The sequence below is a fragment of the Terrapene carolina genome, unplaced genomic scaffold (genome assembly GCF_002925995.2).
Source record: "Terrapene carolina triunguis isolate 2854851 unplaced genomic scaffold, T_m_triunguis-2.0 Scaffold67, whole genome shotgun sequence".
NCBI lineage: Eukaryota > Metazoa > Chordata > Testudines > Emydidae > Terrapene > Terrapene triunguis.
Genome location: NW_020664418.1, coordinates 33,834,372 through 33,857,539, shown reverse-complemented (window position 1 = coordinate 33,857,539; position 23,168 = coordinate 33,834,372). Strand labels below are relative to the sequence as shown.

Here is a 23,168-nt window from a genome sequence, read left to right as displayed (position 1 = left end):
CAAACATGGTAGCAGGTTAATATTGCATATGAATAAGCAAACTTTGGTTCTCTTCCGCCTGGGGAGGCCAATCTGTTTCGCCTGTTAAACAATTGCTTGCAGAGGACAGCAAGGCAGCTGAATGCCGCACTGAATGCTGCATTCGGGAAAGCTAGGGACGCTGTAGAACTTGATCAGTTTTCTGAAGGCACTTTTTTTGAGCATCATGACCTCTTTGGGCAGCTTGGAAAGGATTTTATCACTTGGGTGAGAACCATTTTTCTCAGAGGCTGCTGCCTTTGGGTGGCCGATGGTTGGCACACTGTTGCAGCTGAGGGAGCGGGCTGTCTTTTTCTTGTCTTGTACAGATAAGTAGCTGAATAGGAAAGAGGATAACTTATGTTTGGTGACATCTGGGACATCTTCTGGAAAGCAGTCATCCAGAGGATCCACTTGGGCTTCCAGGTGTTGACTGACCACACATGTAGTGGGACTGACTGCTATCTTTTTAGGCTGCACTATTATCTTTCTGGAAGGCGCTTTGTGTTCGCCTACCTCCGTGTGAAACGGAGAAATACCGTTATCAGCAATAGGACTGGGGTTACTTATTATGTTGGGGATTTTGGCCCCATCAGCAGAGTTGCTGGGATGCAGCATGTAATGCTGGTTAATGATTTGGGCTGAAGTTTGTTGGATGATGTGCCAGTCTCGCAGAATGTCCTCTCTGGTTGTGAACTGAGATGTTACAGTAAAGCGGATGATGAACTTGTCATGAATGGTAGCTGGAATGAGGAAGAGGCTGCCAGATTTACTCAGTTCTTTCAAGACTTTTTCTGTCAACCAGTTAGGACCCTGTTTTAAAAATATATAAGAAGAAATGTATATTACAGTAACAATTGCTAGTGATCTTGTTACATTCCTTCATATAACCCTTACCCATAGCAATCAATCTGGAAGACATGACGCTGGCTACTGCTGATCCATTCCAAAATTAATACAAATCATCATCATCTTTACCTTTAAACGAAATACAACCAATCCGAGGTGTCTCTTGGCAGGAATTTCAAAGAGGGGATCACTTCTGACCAAAGATTCAAAGTATTTGGCCATCTCAGTGCCCTGTAATTTAAAATGTTTTTTTTAAAGTGGTTATTTCTCGTGAATGACAAACAATGCATAAGATGCAAAATTAAGTAGATAAATAAAGCCAACTCCCCTCCCCAACCACAACCTCACACACCTAGTGCCAAAACACTGAGGTTCTCAGCTTTGCAAAGTAATAAAGATTTCATCCAGTTGCCAAAATATCTGGCCTGATCATTCACAGCCTGATCCACAACCCATTGAAATCAATGGAAAGACGGTGACTTTGATGGGTTGTGAATCAGACCCTTACAGATGAACCCTTGATATCTGTACAAAACTAGAATGACTGGGCTTGGCTGGGGTTTTCTGGAGGAACACTGGAGAATGGAATCTGTCCCCATGCTTCTGGGCTGTGGATCACCAGTAGAGACACTCCACAGCTGATGCTGTATCATACTGTGGCTTCCTGTACTTACACTCAGGGGTTTAGGCCTGTGGATTTGTATAGTTGTAGACACACTGACCATGAAGTCCCCCCTTGCCTACTGCATGAACTACCCCCACATTGTTCCAAAGAAAGCCTCTGTAGAGTCCTGCTTTGTGGAGTGCAGAGGGGTGTTGGATCCGCTTGCCTGGCCTCTTCATAACTCACCCCCTTCCCCATGGAGAGCTCTTTGTGTTTGTGGAGGATTGAAAAAAAAGATTTTATCTGTATGCCCCATCCTGTGACCCTATTTAGGCAAAACTCCTAGCAAATCCAATGAGAATTTTGCTTCCCTAAGAACTACAGAGTCAAGACCTCTAACAGGCTAAAAGCAGCATACATTTGTCAATAGCATTCAGATATACACAAACTTCATGTGTGAGAGGATCTCTGCTAGCCAGCCTCACAGCTGTGTTTAATGGACTCAGATGCTGAAAAGCAATATCAATATGTTAACACTTGTCCAGTTAATTCACATACATGTCTGACGTGGGCTTGAAGCTTTTTCACCCCAAAGGAACGAATCACAAACCAGAGCTTCAAAGAGCGAAACCGACGACTTAGTGGAATTTGCCAGTGCTGTGAACAAAACAACGGCACATCAACAAGCTGAAAAAAACCATTTTAAAGAGAGTCCCACTTCAGCATAATAAAGTGTGGTCCTGCACCCCTCTTCTCAGATGAGTGACCCTTACTCAGACAAGGAGTTTGACCTGAGTAAAAAAGACTGCGGAAATTGGCATAACAAACAGTCATTAAAGGAAGATTCTATGTAGTTATTTTCCCAGGTGTTCTGAAAAACCATTATATTTTGGCTACTGCACTCAGATATTACAGTGGTTGGCGCCCTAGATGTGTCTAACTTTTTGTAAAGGATTACTAATTTTTATTATTCCAGTTCACAGTGCAGAGGGCAGTATAAACTGATTAAAATCCTGATTCAGGAAAACACTTAACATGATTAGTCCATTGCAATTGAGGACAGCAATGCTTAACTTTAAGTCCCATTGACTTGTCCATGTGCTTAGCTGCTGTCCTGAAGAGGGATGTTTTCCCAAATCAGGGCCTAAAGGATGAATGAGACAAATGAGACTAGAAAAATTAGAAAAAGCAATGGCAGCCATCTAACGGAGGGACCAGACGACATTTAAAAAAAAAGAAACTATATCAAAGAATCCACAAAACTACATGCCTCCAAATTAACCACCAGAGGGAGCAATGTATGCTAATTAAAGAAATAAGCTATACTGAGACCAAGAAAGAAAACAATTGCCTTTTTCAGAACCTTGATGAGCACATAGCTGAAACACTGGTCTTATATAATATTATTTTGTAACACAGTATTCAGATTTAGTTAGCTAGATCTGAAATGATTTGCTTCTTAACTCCCCACCACCGTCAACAGCTGCATTTAAAGCCCAATGAAGTTTTAATTTATTTTATTATTTTATTGCTGTTTCAAATCAAGGAATTTCCATTGTTTACATGTTTTCCCATAACTATGTCATGTATCAGAATAATTGTTGTAGCTTAGAGTAGGAATAAGACAAACAGAATAAGCCCCGCAAACATGTAAAAACCTCATCAACTGGAACTGTTCTGACAATAAATTACACGGAAGCAGGGGCGGCTCCAGGCACCAGCGCAGCAAGCGTGTGCCTGGGGCAGCAAGCCGCGGGGGGGCGGCCTACCGGTGGCTGTGAGGGCGGCAGGCAGGCGGCTTTCAGCGGCATGGCTGCAGGAGGTCCGCCGGTCCTGCGGCTTCGGCGGCAATTCGGCGGAGGAGACGCCGATGGCACGGCACCGGCAGACTTCCCGCAGGCATGCCGCTGAATCCACGTTAGCAGCGGACCGGCCTGCAGGCGCGCCGCCAAAAGCCACCTGCCTGCCGTGCTTGGGGTGGCAAAAAACATAGAGCCGCCCCTGCACGGAAGTGACCTTTTTCTGGCTGAGGCAGTGGGCTAGATCCTCAGCTGATGTCACTTAATGTAGCTCCAATTAAGTTAATTGAGCTTTACTGATTTAGATCAACTGAGAATCTGGCTCAATATCTCAGTACACACAGACAAAAAATGTCCAGGGCAACAGAAGATTGTAATATCCAAGTGGTGTTTGATTAACCTAACTAGCATCTATATTTATCACTTCTAGCTTCTATATTTGATCTAGAAGGGTTTCTGTGTAATTTTACTCTCAATGCAGACTTACTGCCAGAGCTCATGTTACGCTCCCCTATTTAAACACTTCACTATGATTGCTTCTATAGTCTGCATCAGAGATATTCTTATCATCACATGAAACATGCTCCAGGAGTATTAGGAATCTGACAATTTCTGTTCAAACATTTTGTAGGAAATGTAAAGTATTGGTTCAGATGGCTACTTACCATGAAATCAGTAGCAGCCCCTGAATTGGCATGTCTGAGGTAGACGGGATTAACACTGAAGGTTTGCTGTAATTTGTATTTGTCTTTGACCCTATCAATAATAGAATGAATTGTGCTTAGTAAAAAAAAATCCTCAGAGGAAGACCTTGCAATTTGTATGTTGTACTTTGAGTGTTCGTTCACTTTGATTGTTTTGCTCTACTCACCAGAATGCAGTGCAGTCAAAGTGAACCATCATCCATTTAGAAGGGTTGAAAGCAAAAGAATCTGCAAATTCAATGCCGTTCAAAAATAATCGAAATTCAGGGCAGAGAAATGCGGTTCCTGCATAGGCAGCATCAATATGAAGCCAGAGACCCTCAGCGGCACCTGGAGAAATAGAAAATGTGTGTGGGATCATGGTGGCTCAGTGGGTTAACACATAGCTTCTCCATTCTGGAGAAGTAGGTTTACATTTTGTTTAGGACACAAGAGAAAAGAGTGTGGAAGCAAGACAGACCAGTCCATCTCAAAGATGTTTCTGCATCAAACACCTAAATCCACTGGAAAAGATTGGATCCGGATAGGCCCATCTCTTCTCCATGACAGAACCTTGGCTAATTCTTCCCCCTCTGTAAGGCAGCCTCTTAAAGTTTGAGGTCCTGTCATCTGTACTGATAGTGAGTGAAATTCCTCATCACATCCCCACCACAAAGCCAGAATCGGGGGATCCCAGCAGAATGGAATCCCCACCCAACCAATGGCAATGTAAGCAGCAGCACACCAGTCTCTCTGCACCCACTAATCAGAACCTGGGCTGGAGTAGGATCCACAATCACTTCCCACTCCTTTGAAACATAGACCTAGTGGCCACAATGATGTCCTGCCAGCCCCTACTTTCAAAACCTCTTCCAGACTGGGACCTCCATGGAACCTCTGCTAGTGGGTGAATTTCATGCATTTTGAACAGGACATATTTTAATGGCTTATTTCAAACATTGCAGACATTAATGGAGAGATTCCCATTGACTCCAAAGGTCTTTGAATCAGGTCCTAAAAGGTCAGCTGAATAGTGGTTTCCTGTTTGCTCTTGGCTCCACAAAAAAATCCCACACTTGCCTCCCTTTACTGCCCGTATATGATCTTATGGTTAAAGAGATGCTTACAAATTGGACCCAGCTCTGATAGACTGTCAAAAGCACAGACACCAGTTGTACCCAACGTCGCACAAACCTGGAAGAAAACAAAGACTTGTCAAGATGGGATATTTAAATAATCTTTTTTTTTTTTGACCCACACATTCAAGAACTAATCAGGCTAAGAATTCAGTCAGAATGGAAATTGTACCTTCTTATTTGAATAGACCAAAGTGTAAATTATTCACATGTATTTCTACCTTGAATTCATTATTGTTACCATAGTAGCAAAGTGATTCAGACACATTTTTACATGGACAATAATAATACACCAATATGTCAGTATCCGAAAGCAGAACTTACAAAGACAGGCACTAGGCCTTGGTTTCTGTCTTCTTCGATGGCTTTCTTCAGGGCTTCGCCTCGGAGGGCAAAGTTCTCATCCACAGGTAGAAATTTCATCTTCACAAGAGCAATCAAGCCAGCCTTTTCTACTGAGGAATGAGCCTAAAAGAACAGAAAGGACTGCCTAGAAATACAGCTCCCTCACTCTATTCCCTCCTCTGGAGACGTAGGAAGGAGAGAACAGAAATGTGCTTTGCAGTGTGCCTAAGAGGATAGCAAATCTGGGCACAGACGAACCAAGGGAGAAGAGAAAGTTCCAAAAACAAGGGGCCCTTACCAAGAACATCCGTCTCATTTATAGTGAGGGAGATCCAGCTCCAGCATCTATTCTATGGCAATATGTATGTTCTGGGGAAACAGATGATCTCTCAGGTGTTGTGCTCTGGATGGAGCACATGGGAGGTTTGGCCAGTAATGGGAAGGAAGAAGGGCTAAGTGCAGGATTGGGAGTCAGGTGAATGGGGATCTCTTAGTGCCACTATGACCTTAAGAAAGGCACTTCACTTTGCTGTAAAAGCTTCCCCTCTGTAAAAGGGGACTAACACCGCCCACCTCAGGGTTCATTCACAGCAGCACAGTACTTTGACTACTGATATAAAATTGCAAAGTGTTATTATTCAGTCTGTTAACACAGGAGCTCATTTGTTTATTCATAACAGTGGGAACCTACCTGATCAGATGCATAAGCAACAAGACGAGAGTTCAGTGTGGACTCATCAGTATCTGGCTCCGAAACCTTCATTTCCAGAATTTTGTTTTTTCTCGCTGCTAGCAGAGCAATCAAGGTTGATTCACTAACAGTGCTCTGCAAAGAAACAGCTGCTTATTAATTGCAGAATATCCAGAAGAGTTTTCCTCCGTTCTTGCTAGTTTGGCATGGATTTGCTAGTCACTAAAGCAATCATCTTATCCATCCCCTATTTTATTTCTGCCACAAGTTATTTCACGTGCAGTGGAACCCCACTTATCGTCTCCATTGTGCTGCTGGTCTCTGTGGGCCAGCAGCAGAAAGTGATGCATTTTGAATGCTGTGTGCTTTGAACGAGCAGGAGAGCATTAACAAGAAGAAAGTACTGTACATTTTCCTTTGGCTATAAAGTAGTATAATCCACAGAAATTATGGGCCTGATCAAGGCCCACTGAAGTCAGTGGAAGTTTTTCCATTGACTTCAGTGGGCATTGGAGGAGGGCTTATGGAAGCAGTTAAAAATGCAGGGCCTGATCCTGCAATTCTTACACATTCAAAGTACACAGGACTTGAAGTAAATGGGGCAGGGTTACTGGCATGAAGAAAGGTCGCTAGAGAAGTGTCCACTATCCCCAGGTGGTTTCACATAATTTTGGAGCATACAAGGATGATGTGAAATGAAGAAATCAGAAGGAAAAGTTGTGTTGGCCTCATTTCGCAATAGCACAGGTCCAAAGAGAAATAGCTCCTATATTGTAACTCAGGGACCCATCATGCAATGGTTCTACATAAAAATTGGATTTTAAAATTACAGAACGTAACCACATTTAGAGTTAAAAAGTTTCTCCTAATATATACCCTAAATCTCCCTTGCTGCAGATTAAGCCCATTGCCTTTGGTCCTACCTTCAATGGACATGGAGAACAACTGATCACTATCCTCTTTATAACAGCCCTTAACATATTTGAAGACTGTTATTAGGTTCCCTCTCAGTCTTCTTTTGTTAAGACTAAACATGCCCAGTTTTTTTAACCTCTCCTCATAGGTCAGGTTTTCTAAACTTTTTATCACTTTTGTTGCTTTCCTCGGACTCTCTCCAGTTTATCCACATCTTTCCTAAAATGGGGTACCCAGAATTGGACACAGGACTCCTGGAAACTTTACCTCAGGTAAAAACTTCCACTGACTTCTAAAGGGAGTTTTGTTTGAGCAAAGGAATAGCCATTCTGAAGTGTGCGAATCAATTCTGCAAAACACCCACTGAGCTCTCCTACCTGTAATACTCCTCCTCCCTGGCTGTCTGGGTGATGGTGCAAGAACGTATCTGGAAGGCCCAGCATTTTTGCCAGCCAATCCATTACATTCATTTCCAGTTCTGTACAGGCTGGACTGGAGGCCTAGAAATTGGAACAAATAGACTCAGTCATGTTTTAATCCCTCTGATAGTAACCCTCTGATAGTAAACCTCATACCCTATGTTTTCCTTAAGTGACAATACTACAGTTTTTAAAATATCCATTACAGTAGACTAGTTTGGATTTGACAAGCCATGGATTGTTATGCTGACATTCATGTCCAAGAAAAATGGGAGGATATCCCATATATCCCAAAAGAAGTTACTGGCACTTCTGAGAGAGAAGCAATGGTCTATGGTTAAGGCCATAGGCTGGGACTCAGGAGATCTGGATTCAATTCCAAGTCTGCCAGAGACTTCCTCTGTGACCTTAGGCAAGTTCCTCATCTGTAAAATATGTTTAATAACATTTCCTTTTTCCCCACCCTTAGTCTGTCTTGTCTGTTCAGATTGCAAGCGTGTTGGACAGCATCTATCCCAGGGGTAGGCAACCTATGGCATGCGTACCAAAGAGGGCACGTGAGCTGATTTTCAGTGGCACTCACACTGCCCGGGTCCTGGCCACCAGTCCGGGGGGCTCTGCATTTTATTTTAATTTTAAATGAAGCTTCTTAAACATTTTAAAAACCTTATTTACTTTACATACAACAATAGTTTAATTATATATTATAGACTTATAGAAAGAGACCTTCTAAAATCATTAAAATGTATTACTGGCACGCGAAACCTTAAATCAGAGTGAATAAATGAAGACGCGGCACACCGCTTCTGAAAGGTTGCCGACCCCTGATCTCATCACTACTGCAATACACACAATAACTTTTGACCACTTTTGCAACGTGAGCCTCCATGCTGAGAAAGGGTGATCTCCAAACTCCCACTGACCTAGTCTAAACCAACATAAGCCCAAGGGAATTGACAGGGACTGTTACTGGAGGTTGCTGTGCTACTTCCATACCAAGAGCAAAGAGAAACATGAAGCTGGACCAGGTGCCTTCCTAACGGTTGATTTTTGTCATTTTGCCTCTTAGGGCTTGTCTGTACTTGCAGGTTAACACACATTAAGGTAGTTTAGCTTAGCTCCAGTTGGGTTAAGCTAAATAAGCACAAGGCTTTTAGGGTTGCCAACACTCCAGGATTGTCCTGGAGTCTCCAGGATTTAAAGATTAATATTTAATTAAAGATTGTCATGTGATGAAACCTCCAGGAATACATCCAACCAAAATTGGCAACCCTCCTCTTTTTCCAGATTAAGAGTATCCACACAATGGAGTCATTTAGGAACAGTTAAATCAGGAACAACTTTATATGCACACAAGCCCTTACTGGTGTATCATTCTTGCTCTTGCTGCCATTCATTGAAATTATGACATCTAAAAATTGGAGATTTTTTTAAAGCAGTTTTATATTTTAGTTGTGCAAACAGCTTAAAATGGTTTGAAGTAAATAAATTAATTTATTGATTCACAGATTTTAAAGCCAAAAGACACCATTATGATCATCTGGTCTGGACTTCTGCATAACACAGACCAAGGAACAGCATTTCAAAACTATATAAAAACAACATTATTTACCCATGTGAATCCCAAACAGTTAATAGCATCAGCCAGCATGTCCCCCAGCAGGGAAGGCCAGGAGGTAAGAGCTGGAAAGTAGGCGTGCATATGTGGACTCTGCCAATGGACAACCTAGATCAGAGGATGCAGAGAAATTATATCAGGAACAATGTCAGAGAACTCTGAACCAACCATATAAACTAAAACAATGTGATGGAAAAGTCTCACCACTCCCTGCTGAAGATCTGATAACGGCAAGTTTCAACATTAACAGCAAAAGAGCATTTTCAAAAGATAGTAATATGCAGTAACTAGATAAACTCCAAACTAAGCCAGAAGTATTTATCTAAATTAAACATACAGCCATACATTTTCAAACAGGAAATAATGGTCCTCTGGCAACCATCCATTACAGTAACTTTATTTTACATCAGATTATTCAGGGAGGCTTATAATTGTATTTTATGGAGTTTGCTGCAAGAGTGACTTGTTGATTTCACCATTATTTAATTGTAATCCCATGGATCTTCTCCCCTGTTAGAATGCCTGTGCTAGTTAATTAAGTAGAGTTCACTATGAACTACTCATTCCCCGGGGTGCAGATGTTCACACTGGATGGTAATGACCCTTTCCTGAGTCCGGTTCTACTCTAATTCTTACCCCAGGCATGATAATCTTCTCAATGTCTCTGAAGATGTTGTCCCAGCTGTCTGGCTCTACAGGGGCACTGTCTGGCAGCTGAGCTCTCATGTAACCAGGCTGCACATCTGGAGTCACCCGTCTCTCTCTCACGTTGCTCAGATACTGGCAAATGTAATCCACCATTTCTTTCCCTGGAAGAGGCAGGATGTGCCCTTTGAAGTCAGGCCATAGGAACAACAGCACATAGCAATTCACACACACTCTTTGCATTTGATAGGGCTCAGTTATCAAACTGCTCAATGCATAGCTGCAGTACTGAATACAATGGACACTCCAGAGCTATCAAGGCTTGGAAAACTCAACTGAGTACATTAAAAGAGCCACGTTTTCCCCCTGTAAGTCACCTGCTTCTTGTACTGTATCTCACACATTTCTTGGGAGTGACCCAGTGAAGGCAAATCCTGAGTGATGGGCTTCGGCTTTCAACGGTACAGTGGCATGCGTCCCCCCATGAACAGTGGCTGGAAACTCTAAAGTGCTTGATCTCAACCCCCCTAACTCAAGAGCAGGTCAGGAAGACAAAGGAAATCCACTGATGTCTGTAAAATGCTTAAAATGCCAACTACATTGAAACCTACACTAAGGACCCCTGTGCTTGGCAGTCGCTTCTCTTCGGTGACCATTTTAAAGTAGCCCCAGGGTTTCCAGTGCAGATTGTTAGAATTTAGTTAAAAATGCATCTCTCCTCAGAAGCTGACTTTGGCTAGTGCCTTGAGAGTTTGCTTAAGACTCTCTCTGTCCCCAAGAAGAACTTCTCTTGATAGCATTTGCTTGGCAATATACTTGTTTCATTGCCCATATAATAAGAGAGCACCAGACGCCATGGTAATAGTTTCAATTACTACACTTAGTTTATAACAGCCTTGTGGACCTGTACTCTCCTGTTCCCCTAAGAACACACACAGTGCACACCACAGCTGAGATGCATTTGTGAAACAGCCTCCCAAAGGGTTTCTGAATATTCCTCATGAAGGAAAACAGCCTTTTCTCTGGAAAAGGCAGGGAGCCCAGAGCCAGGAGACCTGGTTTCTGGTCCCAGCTCTGAACTGGCTCTTTCTGTCAATGGGTCAGACATTTAACTTCTCTGTGCTTCCATGTCCCATCTGTAAAGTGGCCTAGAGCCCTTTATAGCATGTTTGTAAAAAGCTCTGAGATCACAGATGAAGAGAGCTATGTCGGTGTTAAGTATCAGACAGTATTTCTCAAGTGCCTTGTAACTTGGCGCAGTGTCTAATCACTGATGGATATTCATATAGTCTCAGCCTCAACTGAAATTGGCTGAAATGGTGTGTTTCAGAGAAATAAAGATCATGCTCAAACCTTTCATAGTCCTCTCTCTCTCTCTGTGCTGGTCAGGGACTATCCCGTCACTCCCTAAAAGCAATCACGGCTCTGGGCTCCTTCTCCACTTGCTAGACACTCTCCCTTTCCTGCATCAGACATGGAGTGTGCCTGACTTTTAAACTATATGACATGTTCTAATGGGCCTGAGCTGTGCCCTGATTTACACCTCTGCAACCACACTGACATCAGCAGGGTTTCATGGGGTGTCATTGAGGCTGGCAGTTGGTCCACAGTACCTAACACAACCCTCTCCCATAAGGTTATTCTAGACTCAGGGCCGGCTCCACACACCAGCACAGCAAGCAGGTGCTTGGGGCGGCCAACGGAAAGGGGCGGCACGTCCGGCCTCTTCGGCAGCAATTCGGCAGCGGGTCCCTCAGTCCCTCTCGGAGGGAAGGACCTGCCGCCGAATTGCCGCCGAAGAACAAAGTGGTGGCGGTAGAGCTGCTGCCGAAGTGCCGCCGATTGCGGCTTTTTTGTTTGTTTGTTTGTTTGTTTGTTTTTGCCGCTTGGGGCGGCAAAAATGCTGGAGCCGGCCCTGTCTAGACTGCAGGGCTATGGACCATTGCCGTAGGCTGCTGTAGTATTTTATTTATAACTGCAAGGAAATGAACTGACATCAGAGCCATCCTCTGAAACTCATCTTTGAAGGGATATTCCACCCAATCTCTCTCCTGCTGCTTTACAGTGTTAACTCCCATTAACCCGAGTGCACAGTGTCAGCCTGCGTGGGTATGTGTGTGTAAGTTCACTTCAGTGTGCAGAACCCACCTAGGGTGACCAGACAGCAAGTGTGAAAAACTGGGACAGGGGGTGGGGTGGGGGGTGTAATAGGAGCCTATATAAGAAAAAGACCCCAAAATCAGGACTGTTCCTATAAAATCGGGACATCTGGTCACCCTAAATCCATCTGGACTGCCATGCACTACTCCCAGCCCCACAACAGTTCTTCTCCCAGTAAGCAAATTGCCACCCACCCACCCACTTGGATAGCCTGGAGAGGCCCGCAGGAAGATCTGCCTCACTCACCTCTCTCTCTGTACTCCCCTGGTTCCATGATGGCTCCTTCCAAAGTCACCCCCTCCAATCTGGGCTGTGAATCTTCAGTTGGCTGCAGGAAGCTCTGTCCTCCTTCACTGCTGGCTGCTCATCCTTCAGCCTTTATACTTCTCTTTATCTGCCAGACCCACGCATTTCAGAGAAGGGTTAGCGTAGGCAAATTAATGTAGTGGGAACTACGTATCTAACTCCTCCCCACTGTAATTCTCAGAGTGCGTGTGTGTTTTCCCTGCACTCTTTTGATGTCTAAGATAATTTCCTCCAGATGATTTGTTTCTCCATTAACCCTTTTTACTATTGGGAATGCAGCCTGGTGTTCAGTCTCTGTCAATAGCCACAGAGTACATCACTCCCCATGAAATAACCCAGACACACATTCATGTACAATTTGGATGAGGATGGGGGTGTCAAGGATGGTTCCAAAAGCAGCCCAACACAGCATGGGGATAAAGAAAAGCAGACAGAATCCTTTCCACATTGTCTGTGCCCATTGGGAACCGTCTCAGTGGCACTTATTTTCCTACCCAGCCTAGTATTGTTAAACCTTAGCATGTTACACCGTGGGCTAGGCCAGTCTTTGATGGGCTGCAGCAGACAATTGCCTAATAGCCCAATAGCCAGAAGCAGTGTTGCCAACTCTTGCAAGCCTTGAAATATTTGGTATTTTTCTTAAAGCTCCTGGAGGCATGAGGTGATGTGAGAGTCAGTTTTCTTTTGGGGGGGGGGAAAATGTTACTAATGCTCACAGTTGGAAAGAAAAGCTTGAAAATCTGACCCAAGTGCACCCTAAAGCCTCAACAATGAGAAAGGAAATGAAAAGAACCCAACCTTCCTACCTGCCTTCCTTTCACAGTCTCATGATTTTGGGTGGCCTGCCTCATGGTTTGCGAATGGCTGGGGTTGGTAATACTGACAAATAATAAATGTGAGACGGGACTGGATGTCTCAGGGGTCGGGGGTGCTGTGACAGTGGATTATAGAGGCTGACCCGGGCTGAGGCCAGTAGGGACCAAAATCATTACAGATAGCGGTCTAGTGACCTCAGGGCCATATATTGGTGTAGTGCATGAAATTCTGTGTCCTGGTAATGGCTGGACCCAGGGAGGATAAGAGCCTGCTACTTACTGGCAACTAACAGAATTACTGTTTTAATTCAAGTTAGGTGTTCAGCACTGAAGGGGTGGGATTATAGTCCCTTGGTGGGTGCCTATAGGAACCCCTTGTTCATTACATACATGCTAATGGAGGGGTTCTCCACTGAGTTCTAAGTGGTAAGCATCTACATTTACAAAAAGCCAACAGCGCAGCCAGCAGCTTTGCTGGCAGACCCAGCACAGTGGCCAGGGATGGTGTGGTCCTTGGAGATCCAACTGCTCTTCCTACCTTCTCCTGCCTAGAGCTAGTCTCTCCAGAACGGGGCTGAGGCACATTGGCAGGGTGGAGTGGCAGGAAGCTCATGCAGCTGCTGTCAGGTCTGCCATTTCTACAGACCAATAGAAGACTCTGGTCTCCAGGGCTATCAACCCTGCACTTTCCACCAACCCTGAAGATCACTCATAAAAGATATCAGAGGGTGGAAGCACAGAATAAAATAAGAAATCCACACATCATTGTCATGAGAATGGTTAAAGGATTTTGAAACCCTGACTTTATAGTGATAGACGCAAGGAGCGCAATCTATTTAATTTAACAAGGAGAAGATTAAGTGGTGACTTGATTACAGTCTGTTAGAACCTACCAGGGGAAACAAATATTTAATAATGGGCTCTTCAGTCCAGCTGAGAAAGGTACAACATGATCTAATGGCTGGAAGTTGAAGCTAGCCAAAATCAGACAGGAACTAAACTCTGTTTTGGATTGTGTTCCTGTCGTCTAATAAACCTTCTGTTTTACTGACTGGCTGAGAGTCACGGTGAATCGCAGGGAGTGGGGGGGTGCAGGGATGTGACTCCCCAACACTCTGTGACAACTGGTGGCACCTCCCGCTTCCTGCGATTTACCGTGACTCTCAGCCAGCCAGTAAAACAGAAGGTTTATTAGACAACAGGAACACAGTCCAAAACAGAGCCTGTAGGTACAGAAACCAGGACCCCTCAGTCAGGTCCATCTTGGGGGGTAGGGAGCCCAGACCCCAGTTCTGGGCCTCCCTCCTTTTCCCCAGCCAGCTCCAAACTGAAAACCCCTCCAGCAGTCTCACCCAGCCACACACCCCAGCTCCTCCTCCAGCCTTTGTCCAGTTTCCTGCGCAGAAGGTGTCACCTGGCCCCAACCCCCTCCTGGGCTCAGGTTACGTGCTCAGGTATCATCCCTCAAGTGAAGTCACACCCTGATATCCCACCACCATCCAGCACCAATGCAGACAGTACCAGTAAAACTCCCACGCAACATTCCCAGGTCAAAACTCCCCACTCCCTACTCCAGCACATAAGGCATAAAATGTTAACAGGGAGAATAATTAACCACTGGAACAGTTTACCAGGGGTCATGGGGGATGCTCCATTATTGACAATTTTTAAATGAAGAGCCAGACTGGATGCTCACAGTGGTTCCTTCTGGCTTTGGAATCTATGAATCTGTGAAGCTTCTTGCTCTTCCCTGCCATTGCACAGTTAGAGCCTTAGCACAGTCTGACTCAGACTTGAACACTCTTTTCTGAGACAACGTTGGACAGGATGAATAAGGATGGCGCTTACATGTATCTCACTTTGTCTACAGGGACTTTGATTCTGATACTCTCTCCCCTGTGGAGATCCCTACACTGAGCCCAGTCACTCTGGTTTAGGAGCAAATCTGACCCTATATGCAAGCAATCTGCCTTCTGCTGTTGCAGGGAAAGGAGATATAAGTGATTGTTTCAAATTCTACAGTTACATCGATGCTGTACAGTGATGATGCCCTTCCTGGATAATCTACTCTTCCAAATGATAGCTAGATAGGACTAGGTTGTATTTCATTCTCATGCCCATCCCATGGACCAGACAGTCCCTAGAGAGCTGAGCTGGGACAGGGCATGTTGGGACCATGCTGTATGTCTGTTCTTGCCCTTCCCATGTGTGATGTGCTTGAGCACTTTTGCTTGGCCTAGTGTCCCCAGCATCCCATCAAGCACACCTCCGCCTTAATTTGGCCCTCAACATGGAACCATAATCAGCCCATGAGATTGGTCTCAAAGGACTCACCCCTTCCCACTTTATGGCTCAAAACACTTCGTCTGCCTTTGCCGCTAGTGCATTTCACATTATATTTTAATGTTGACTGCAAAGTCTTTTCTCTCCGTGAGTGCTTGCTGTTCCACACTATCACTAAGCAGTCCTCGACTGTACCTAGAATCTTACTTAAAATTGTATTTGTCAAAAGGGAATAGTCCCACGGTGAAAGACGAAAAAGGCTAAGGGCTGGGTTTCAAAGAAGCTTGCCTTACATGCCTGCATAGTGGATGTGCTATAAGGCAGGCTGGACACTTTGGAATAAAGAGACGTTTTAAGTTAGTTTCCCTTCAATCAGCCTACAGCAGAGGTTCTCAAACTGTAGCCCGTGGACCACCAGTGATCCGCGAGCTCCATTCAGGTGGTCCGCGGATAGTTCCCTCCAAGGTGCATGCCTGGGTGGCCACATATGACAGGATGAAGGGCCACCCACCTAGTTAGTGGAGCTGCACAGGCATGGCTCCATTAATTAGGTGCCTGGACCCTGGAAAAGATGCACCTGTAAGGTGAGGTGGTGGCCTTGGGGGGAATAGGGGGTAGGTGGGAGGGGGCAGTGGGTTGAGAAGAGGGGGTGGGGGGAATTTGGGACATGCAGGGTTGCGGTGGCCAGAGAAAGAGGTGACTTTCCCCAGCTCCAGGGCTGCGGCTGCCAGGGAGAGACAGCCCTCCTTCCCAGCCTCAGCTCTGTGGTTGCTGTGGCAGGGGAGAGACTGCCTCCTTCCCAGCCCCCGCCTGGGGGCTGCCATGGCAGGAGAGAGAGGGCACATCCGTTGAATTAGAAAGGTATGACTACTGATATTAAATATGAGTTGTGTGCTTTTATTTGTAGAACAAAAAAGTTTATTATAATAAAGTGTTTTTTTTTATATAGCACTTTTATCCAAAGTGCTTTACAATAGTTAGCTAATGGTACAAACAACATTTGGAAAGATCATTAAGTGGTCCGCCGAGACCCTCAGCAATTTTCAAGTGGTCCGCGAAAAAAAAAGTTTGAGAACCACTGGCCTACAGTATAACAACTCTGGGTATCTCTCGGAGCCTCTGCTTCCAGTAGATATTTGATAAAGAACAGCAGTTCTGGAGATATGACAAAGTTGCTCTGAGAAATAATGATACAATCAAGGTATTGATATAGTGAAGGAAGGAACATTGATACAAAGGCATTCGCACCAGAAGCGTGAAAGCACTATATAAAAATATGCCAGAAATGTATTTATCTGCTATTAGCTCATGAAAGAGCCTTTAGCAAAAGAACAAACACAAACTCACACAACTAGAATTTGGGGAATGCTACAAAAACTTCATTTCTCTTTGCTCTGGCCAGCACAGCCTGAGTAGTAGGGAATTATAATGCAGATTAATCAGGCTCCGAGAATAGCCCAAGATTATTTGGATTGCATGCATGGGAATAACCCAGGTAATTGACAAGGAAACACATTGAGTTTCTTCTCACAGAGATTCCTCCAAATTGTCCCCTTGGAATATAGGCTGGGAACTTGCCCTTCAGCAGAATGAACAGGGGAGACAGCCCACAAAATCCACAGATCCTGTGGAACTGCTGGAGGAAAGGGTCACTCCAATTCTATGGAGTCTCTGTGACTTTGTGCTGCCTCCTATTGACCCCCTCTATGGTAGCACAGCTCCATTGATTCTGTGCTGCAAGGGCAACCACCACTTGCTGGCTGGCCCCAGAATTTCCCTCAGAGGATCCTGACTCAGTATTTACGTAAGGAATGTCCACATCTTTAATGGAATTCCCAGAGAATTCCCAGCCCACCACTTCTCTCGGCCCTAACCTAGCCTGTTTCACACCAGATCTAACCTGAGGTATTTCTGTGATAGCTACAACCTCTGCAACTGCTTTGCTGGTGAGCGGAGCAGATAATCGTGCTCTGACCCCACCTAGGCATGCCTCCTCTGGGGCACTAAGTGCTGCTGGTAGTGCCAGCAGGCACCCCAATGCACTCAGCATCTCCAATAGCTGCTTCCTCACCATGAATCTCGAGGAGAGCAAGGGGTTACCTGAGCCCATAACACACCCATGCTGAAAGCGTCTGGCTCCAGTATTTACTACTGAAAACTAATGACAAAGGGGTATATGTTTGTACAGTTCCTAGCACAAGGGGTCCCTGATCCCTGATTGGGGCCTCAGGAGTCTACTGTAACAAACGAATATTAGTCATTTCACTTACACAATTGAATTATGGGCCCATTTCCAAGTGTCTGTATGTATTCCTGTATTTGTAATACAGACAGCAAGATGGTCCAATAGTTGTGGCAATAATCTAAGACCTGGGAGATCCGGGTTCAATTCCTTGCTCTCCCACAGACTTCCTGTAGGCATGTCACTTAGCAGCCTCCCCATGCCTCAGTTTCCCATCTGTAAAATGGGGAGACTAATATTTCCCCACCTCTCTGGGGTGTTGTGAGGCTAAAAACATTAAATAGCATGAGGTGCTTTGAGACCTATCAATGAAAAAACACTTTACAAGAGCTAGGTATTCCTATAAGAACCAATTCAGAGCCACACACTTATAAAACCTTTTAAAAAGATTTTAAAACCATGTAAAAGACAGTGTGTTAATTTTATGTGATTCCAGATCTTATAAGCCTCCAACAAGTTTCTTTAATAAAGTGGGCTGCTGATTACATTTATGATTTCAACGTGGAACAACAAACACAGAGCAATATTTTACTTCAACATGTTTTCAGACCTAAGCTACACGTAATAAATATTTCTCATGACATTTATCTTACGTCTCTCACTCCAAAATGACACAGTGTGAGCAAGCGTTTTTCATTCAGTGTAGGAAAGAACAAATAGTAGGGCTTGTTCAGGACGGGTATAAGTTAGATAGATGATAATGAAATGCACACATGGCAAATATTACCTGAAGTAAACAACAATTCTCTGTTATAGCTAGCCTGCACTCAAACTGATTTGGTTATAGACCAAGCAGGATGGAATATTTGCTCACAGGAAGCAGTGTGAATAGAAAAGCTTTTTTTTTGTTATTTGCTAAATAGGTCTGTGTTGCCAAAGCCTTGGGAAACCCTCCATATGGACACGAATGTTTCCACTATCACTTTACAGGCTAGAGCTGAATTTGTTATCATTTCGAGGCGTTTACAATGATTAAACTGTTGCAAGATGCAAGGACATGGACATTATTTTGATTGTGAAACAGTTCAATTGGAGCAGTGTCTAATCAACAGGTAACATTTCACTCTATTGCTGGGTTTCTATATTCTTTACTGATACTGTATCAGCTACAAATTCCAAAGAGACATGAAAATGTCACGTACTCTCCAATTTCATGTTACAAATAGATTTTACCCAGTGCACAAGCTCCACACACGATCCTATACGTCAATTAAGCACCAATTAAAGTTCAGTACTGCTCTCGAAAATAATTCTCGTAAAATAGCATCATGGCAATCCGTGTTTACTGTCTCAGGATGATTTTCAGGTCAAAGTTGCTGAGTTTACAACATTCTTTTTCTAACTGACCGCTCTACAAACTCAAACAAGGATCTGAAGAGGAAGCTGGGTGCCTCTTTTTTATACAACATCATGAAGAACAAAGATTCCACAGTGTCATTTCCCTCCCTTTCTCATACTTGTGTAATCTTTCTGTTGAAGACCGTTAGAGTCACCAGACTTGGTCTGCACTGTTGCAACTAATTTGGCCTTAGTCTTCTCTCTCTTGCTCAGCTGAAATTCAGGACTAATTCCACCAAGGTCATGGAGTGGGTAAAATTTTGGAATTTTTAAAAACAATATTTAAAAGGAAAATATAAGCTGTCCATTAGCACATAGAGCAGCTCTGACTGGCCAGTGAAACTGATGGTGGGATGGAACAAGATGAAGTCCGGCTCAGAAAAAGTGACAGTATGGCATATAAGCACATACAAGCTGTTTCTGAGTCCTGACCAGGAAGAGAGAAGACCAATATGACTAAAGTAATCTGTGCTGCAGCCAAGTCTATAATCAAATTGACAAAGGTCAAGTAGATCAGAGGAATCTAGATATTGAGCATTTCCTTCCACATCCATTTCAGCAATCTTACTCAAAAATGGAACATGCAATAAAGGGTGAGAAATAGAAGTTACTTGTAACTGGAGTTCTTCAAGATGGACTCCGATACTCATGGGATGCGCTGGCCAGTGCAGTTTAGATTGTAGAACCGTCTTGTTAGAGTGCTCACATGCCCCTCCTATCCCTTTCTTCCAAGTTCTCAGATATTTCCACTGCTTCCTCAGAGGATTTTAAAGACCTGCGAAGAAGAGGGAAAGGTAAGCAGGGAGTGTGTTTACGCAGAGTCCACTTTGAAGAACTGCGGTTCTTCTTTAATAGTCCTCAGCATATTCCTACTCAGGATAGTTTGGCAAGCAGTATTCCATGAACAGATGGTGGGACTTGGAGTCCTAATTTAATAGGGATGGGAGTCCTGGGAATAGTGTTTTGTAAAAGTATGAGTAGAGCTCCATGTGGAAGTCTTACATCTCTCAACAATCAGAACATGTTTAAGGCACACAAAAGAAGTAGTCAATGCTCTAGTCGAGTGTGTTAGATGCAATCCTATATCCCTCTTCTATACATTGTCTAACCCACTTAGATCATGACTGTGAAGAAATAGCATGACTTTTGTACTTGTCAGTGTACCAAAAACATTTTTAAGGGACTTTCAAAATTCTTTAGTCCTATTAAGATAAGCTAAAGCGCTCTTTCAATGAGTCTTCAAGAAATCAATCATCTTGATATGAGTGAACAAAATTTCAATGTGGTCTAAAATACTCTGCTGTGGGCATTAGAAGGGAAACGATCTTGCCCCACTGTGACATTGCAAATATCTCTATGATACAATCTCATAGAAATATGCATCCTTTAGATTGAGAGCTGCAAACAAATCTAGGGTTGAAAGGCAGGCAATTACTAAATGCTAACATCCACGTATGGGAACAGAACTTTGTGATATAATCTGGCTCTAATCCAATATTGTACAAAAACCTCAATCTTTCTTTGGTATCAGAAAATATCTGGAATAAAAGCTCTAATTCATGAACTCTCATAATACCTCTGCCATTGATCCTAACTGTAGCAGAGACTGAATTTGTGATCTTAAAATGCTTTCATAACAGAGGTCCCGGAATAGGAAAGGGGTTGAGAGAAGGAAGGATTTTGAACTGAATGGGATTGCCTTTTTCTATCATCTCTAGAATCCATTAGTCCAATACGATAAATTCCGTGGGCTGATGAAACAGGAAAGCCAGTTTCCAAAAGGTGGGGAGGAAAGTTCGTTGCCGATTAGTCTGAAGGTCTTGATCTTATTTCAAACTTGAGGCCTGACATTTAGAAGAGAAGCTGAAGCTGAATAATACTTTGCTTTCACTTGAGGCTGAGGTTGAAAGGAGGAAGGTGATCGCTGTTGTGGATGTTTTTTCTGGGCATAGTCAGACAATGAAGATGGAAGATAAAACGCGGTATGGTAGCTAAAAAATGATCCAGGGATTCCTCTTTCATAAGGTTGAAAGAGACCCAAAGATCTTGCTCTGGATCATGTTTAATCTTTCATCCACCTTCAATATTTCATCCACCTTCTTACTAAACAGCCCATTGACTTTCAACAGGAAGATTCTCTATTTTATATTTCATTTCAGGAGGAAGAGTAGAAGACTTCAGTGATGCATGTCTATGCAGTAACATAACAGATGTGTTGCCCTCGCTGCCAAATCTGAAACAATGAAGGAAGCTCTGAGTGCACATTTTGACATCTGGCTTTCAGTTATTAAAGTGTTCACCAGCTTATGTTGGTCCTCTGAACAAGGTAAGCTTGTGAGATAAATCCCACTCCAAAACTTTAGTCTTTGGTTTAGGATTCATTAGTCTCTGCTGCTCTTCTGACAGATCCAAGGAGTCTCCCAATTATGATTTAATTTCAGCAATCAGAGCCATCTTGTCCTGTAATATGTTCTTCTTCAGAACTGAGAGAGTCAGACCCAATGACTTCTATCATGGTTTGGCTCTTACATCAGAGGCTGACACTGGCTTCGATGGTAAGTGCTTAAAAGTCTGATCCAATGACTTGGGAATGGATCCTGGAGCTGAGACTCGTACCTTTTGCAATACATTCTTTTTCTTAGACCCAGAAGTGTCTGAAGCCAATACTGGCCTTTCTTCATTAAGATCAGATCCTTTAGTGGTACTGGACCCAGGAAGCTTTGCACACCAAGCTTCTAGAAGGAATAAAGATTGTAGCCTGTTCTGCTATTCCTTGTCTGCTTGCAAGGCGAAGGTGCTGCAGACAGAGCATCTCAAAGGAGAGTGGCTCTCACCAAGACAAACTAGGCATCCAGGATGAGCATTCAATGCCAGGAAGACCTCTGGACAAGGTGCACACCTTTTGAAACCAAGTCTCTTCAACTTTGGATCCACCATGGAACTGGTAAATGAAACTAATGATCTCTCAGTAACTTTTCTAAACTACTAAGCTAACATATCCTAAGGCTAAAATAAATTATAAACCATAACTATACTAAGCTAAGATACTACTAAGCAAGGGATCCAGAGAGGTTTGTGTCCATCTGCTGCTATGGTTGGAAGGAACGGAACTGAGTCAGCAAAGAGCACCATGTCCCCTATTCTAGCCTCGCCCTCAGAACATTTGAAACAGTGAAGAGAGAGGTAGGAAGGGCGTGTGAGCGCTCTAAAGGGGAATGATATGATAAAGTTCCACTGTCTAAGATGGTGCATCCCATGAGTGAGAATATGCAGAAGACATTCAAAGAAGAATTAGCCAGATTCTTCACGTCAAGTGATGATTTCTTGAGCAGAGGCTTTACTAAGACTTCCTTCAAAACAAAATGGAATCCTGCCCTCTCTAAGAAAGATGTTGACAATCTCCACCAGCACAACACCAAGTTACTTCCCCACTAGCCTTCACAAGACAGGAAGTAGGTGAGGAACAAAAAATTGTCTCAACACCTCCAGTACTTCTATGAGCACCGCTAATTGAAATTCTAGCCGGGAAGATAAGGCCCTTATCTCCCCAAGACCTTGCTCTGGCACCACAGCAGCAGTCAACTCATTCTTAGTCTGATCAATTTTATCCACAAAAAATATAAGGAATTTCCTCACAACAGGAGTGGTTGAGCCTGGATTACCAGATTATCTACAACCCAGATAATGCCTTCTGTCTGAATTTGTGGATACTATGTTGGAGAAAACAACTTTTTCTTCACCTCACACACCGCCACAGCATATTTTTTTAAATCTACATCTTGCAACCGGTCAGCCTCAGCCCAGACCTCAGTGGTCTTCTCTCTTGCTTCATTTTAGATCACCCATAAACCAGGGTGAGCTGTGAGAATGAAGAAAGAAAAGAGGGTGCCTAGAAGCCACCTCATCAATGGTGGAGGGTAAAGACTATTATGAAGTCCTATCAAACCACCAAGAGAGTGGTCTGTCAGGGAACAACATTCTCCTGAGCTCTCTGGAACCTCCAGTGGTGGACCAAACAGGCTCCAAGCAATTATTCTGCTGATCGCCTTCTTGATTCATTATGTACTGAATCTGATGACAACTGTGCTAAAACTGGCCCAGCAGCAGCCAACCAGATTTCAGTGATACATTCAAAGTTAGGAGTCTCATCCTTATTAAGTTACATAGCATACATAGAAGATTAATGAACAGTCTGGTCCCTTTAAAAGTCTACCTTTCCTGCAAGAAAGGAGAAGTGGTTTTGTTTTTGTTTTGTTATAGGCTGTTGTTTTTTTAAATAGGAGCTCATTGTTATTTGATGGA

General features: G+C 43.6%; 1 protein-coding gene across 1 annotated transcript; it reads right to left on the bottom strand.

The window, feature by feature from the left end:
• Positions 1 to 53: 53 nt before the first annotated feature.
• HDC (histidine decarboxylase) lies at positions 54 to 12,156 on the bottom strand. The gene is made up of 12 exons (XM_024193885.2): positions 12,129 to 12,156; positions 9,714 to 9,886; positions 9,072 to 9,185; positions 7,418 to 7,540; positions 6,126 to 6,260; positions 5,414 to 5,557; positions 5,081 to 5,147; positions 4,142 to 4,304; positions 3,936 to 4,026; positions 2,030 to 2,128; positions 997 to 1,098; positions 54 to 831 (listed from the first exon to the last, which is right to left on the bottom strand). Exons 1-12 carry the CDS (start codon positions 12,154 to 12,156, stop codon positions 85 to 87), a joined length of 1,986 nt encoding a protein of 661 aa, XP_024049653.1. The 3' UTR covers positions 54 to 84.
• Positions 12,157 to 23,168: the final 11,012 nt, after the last annotated feature.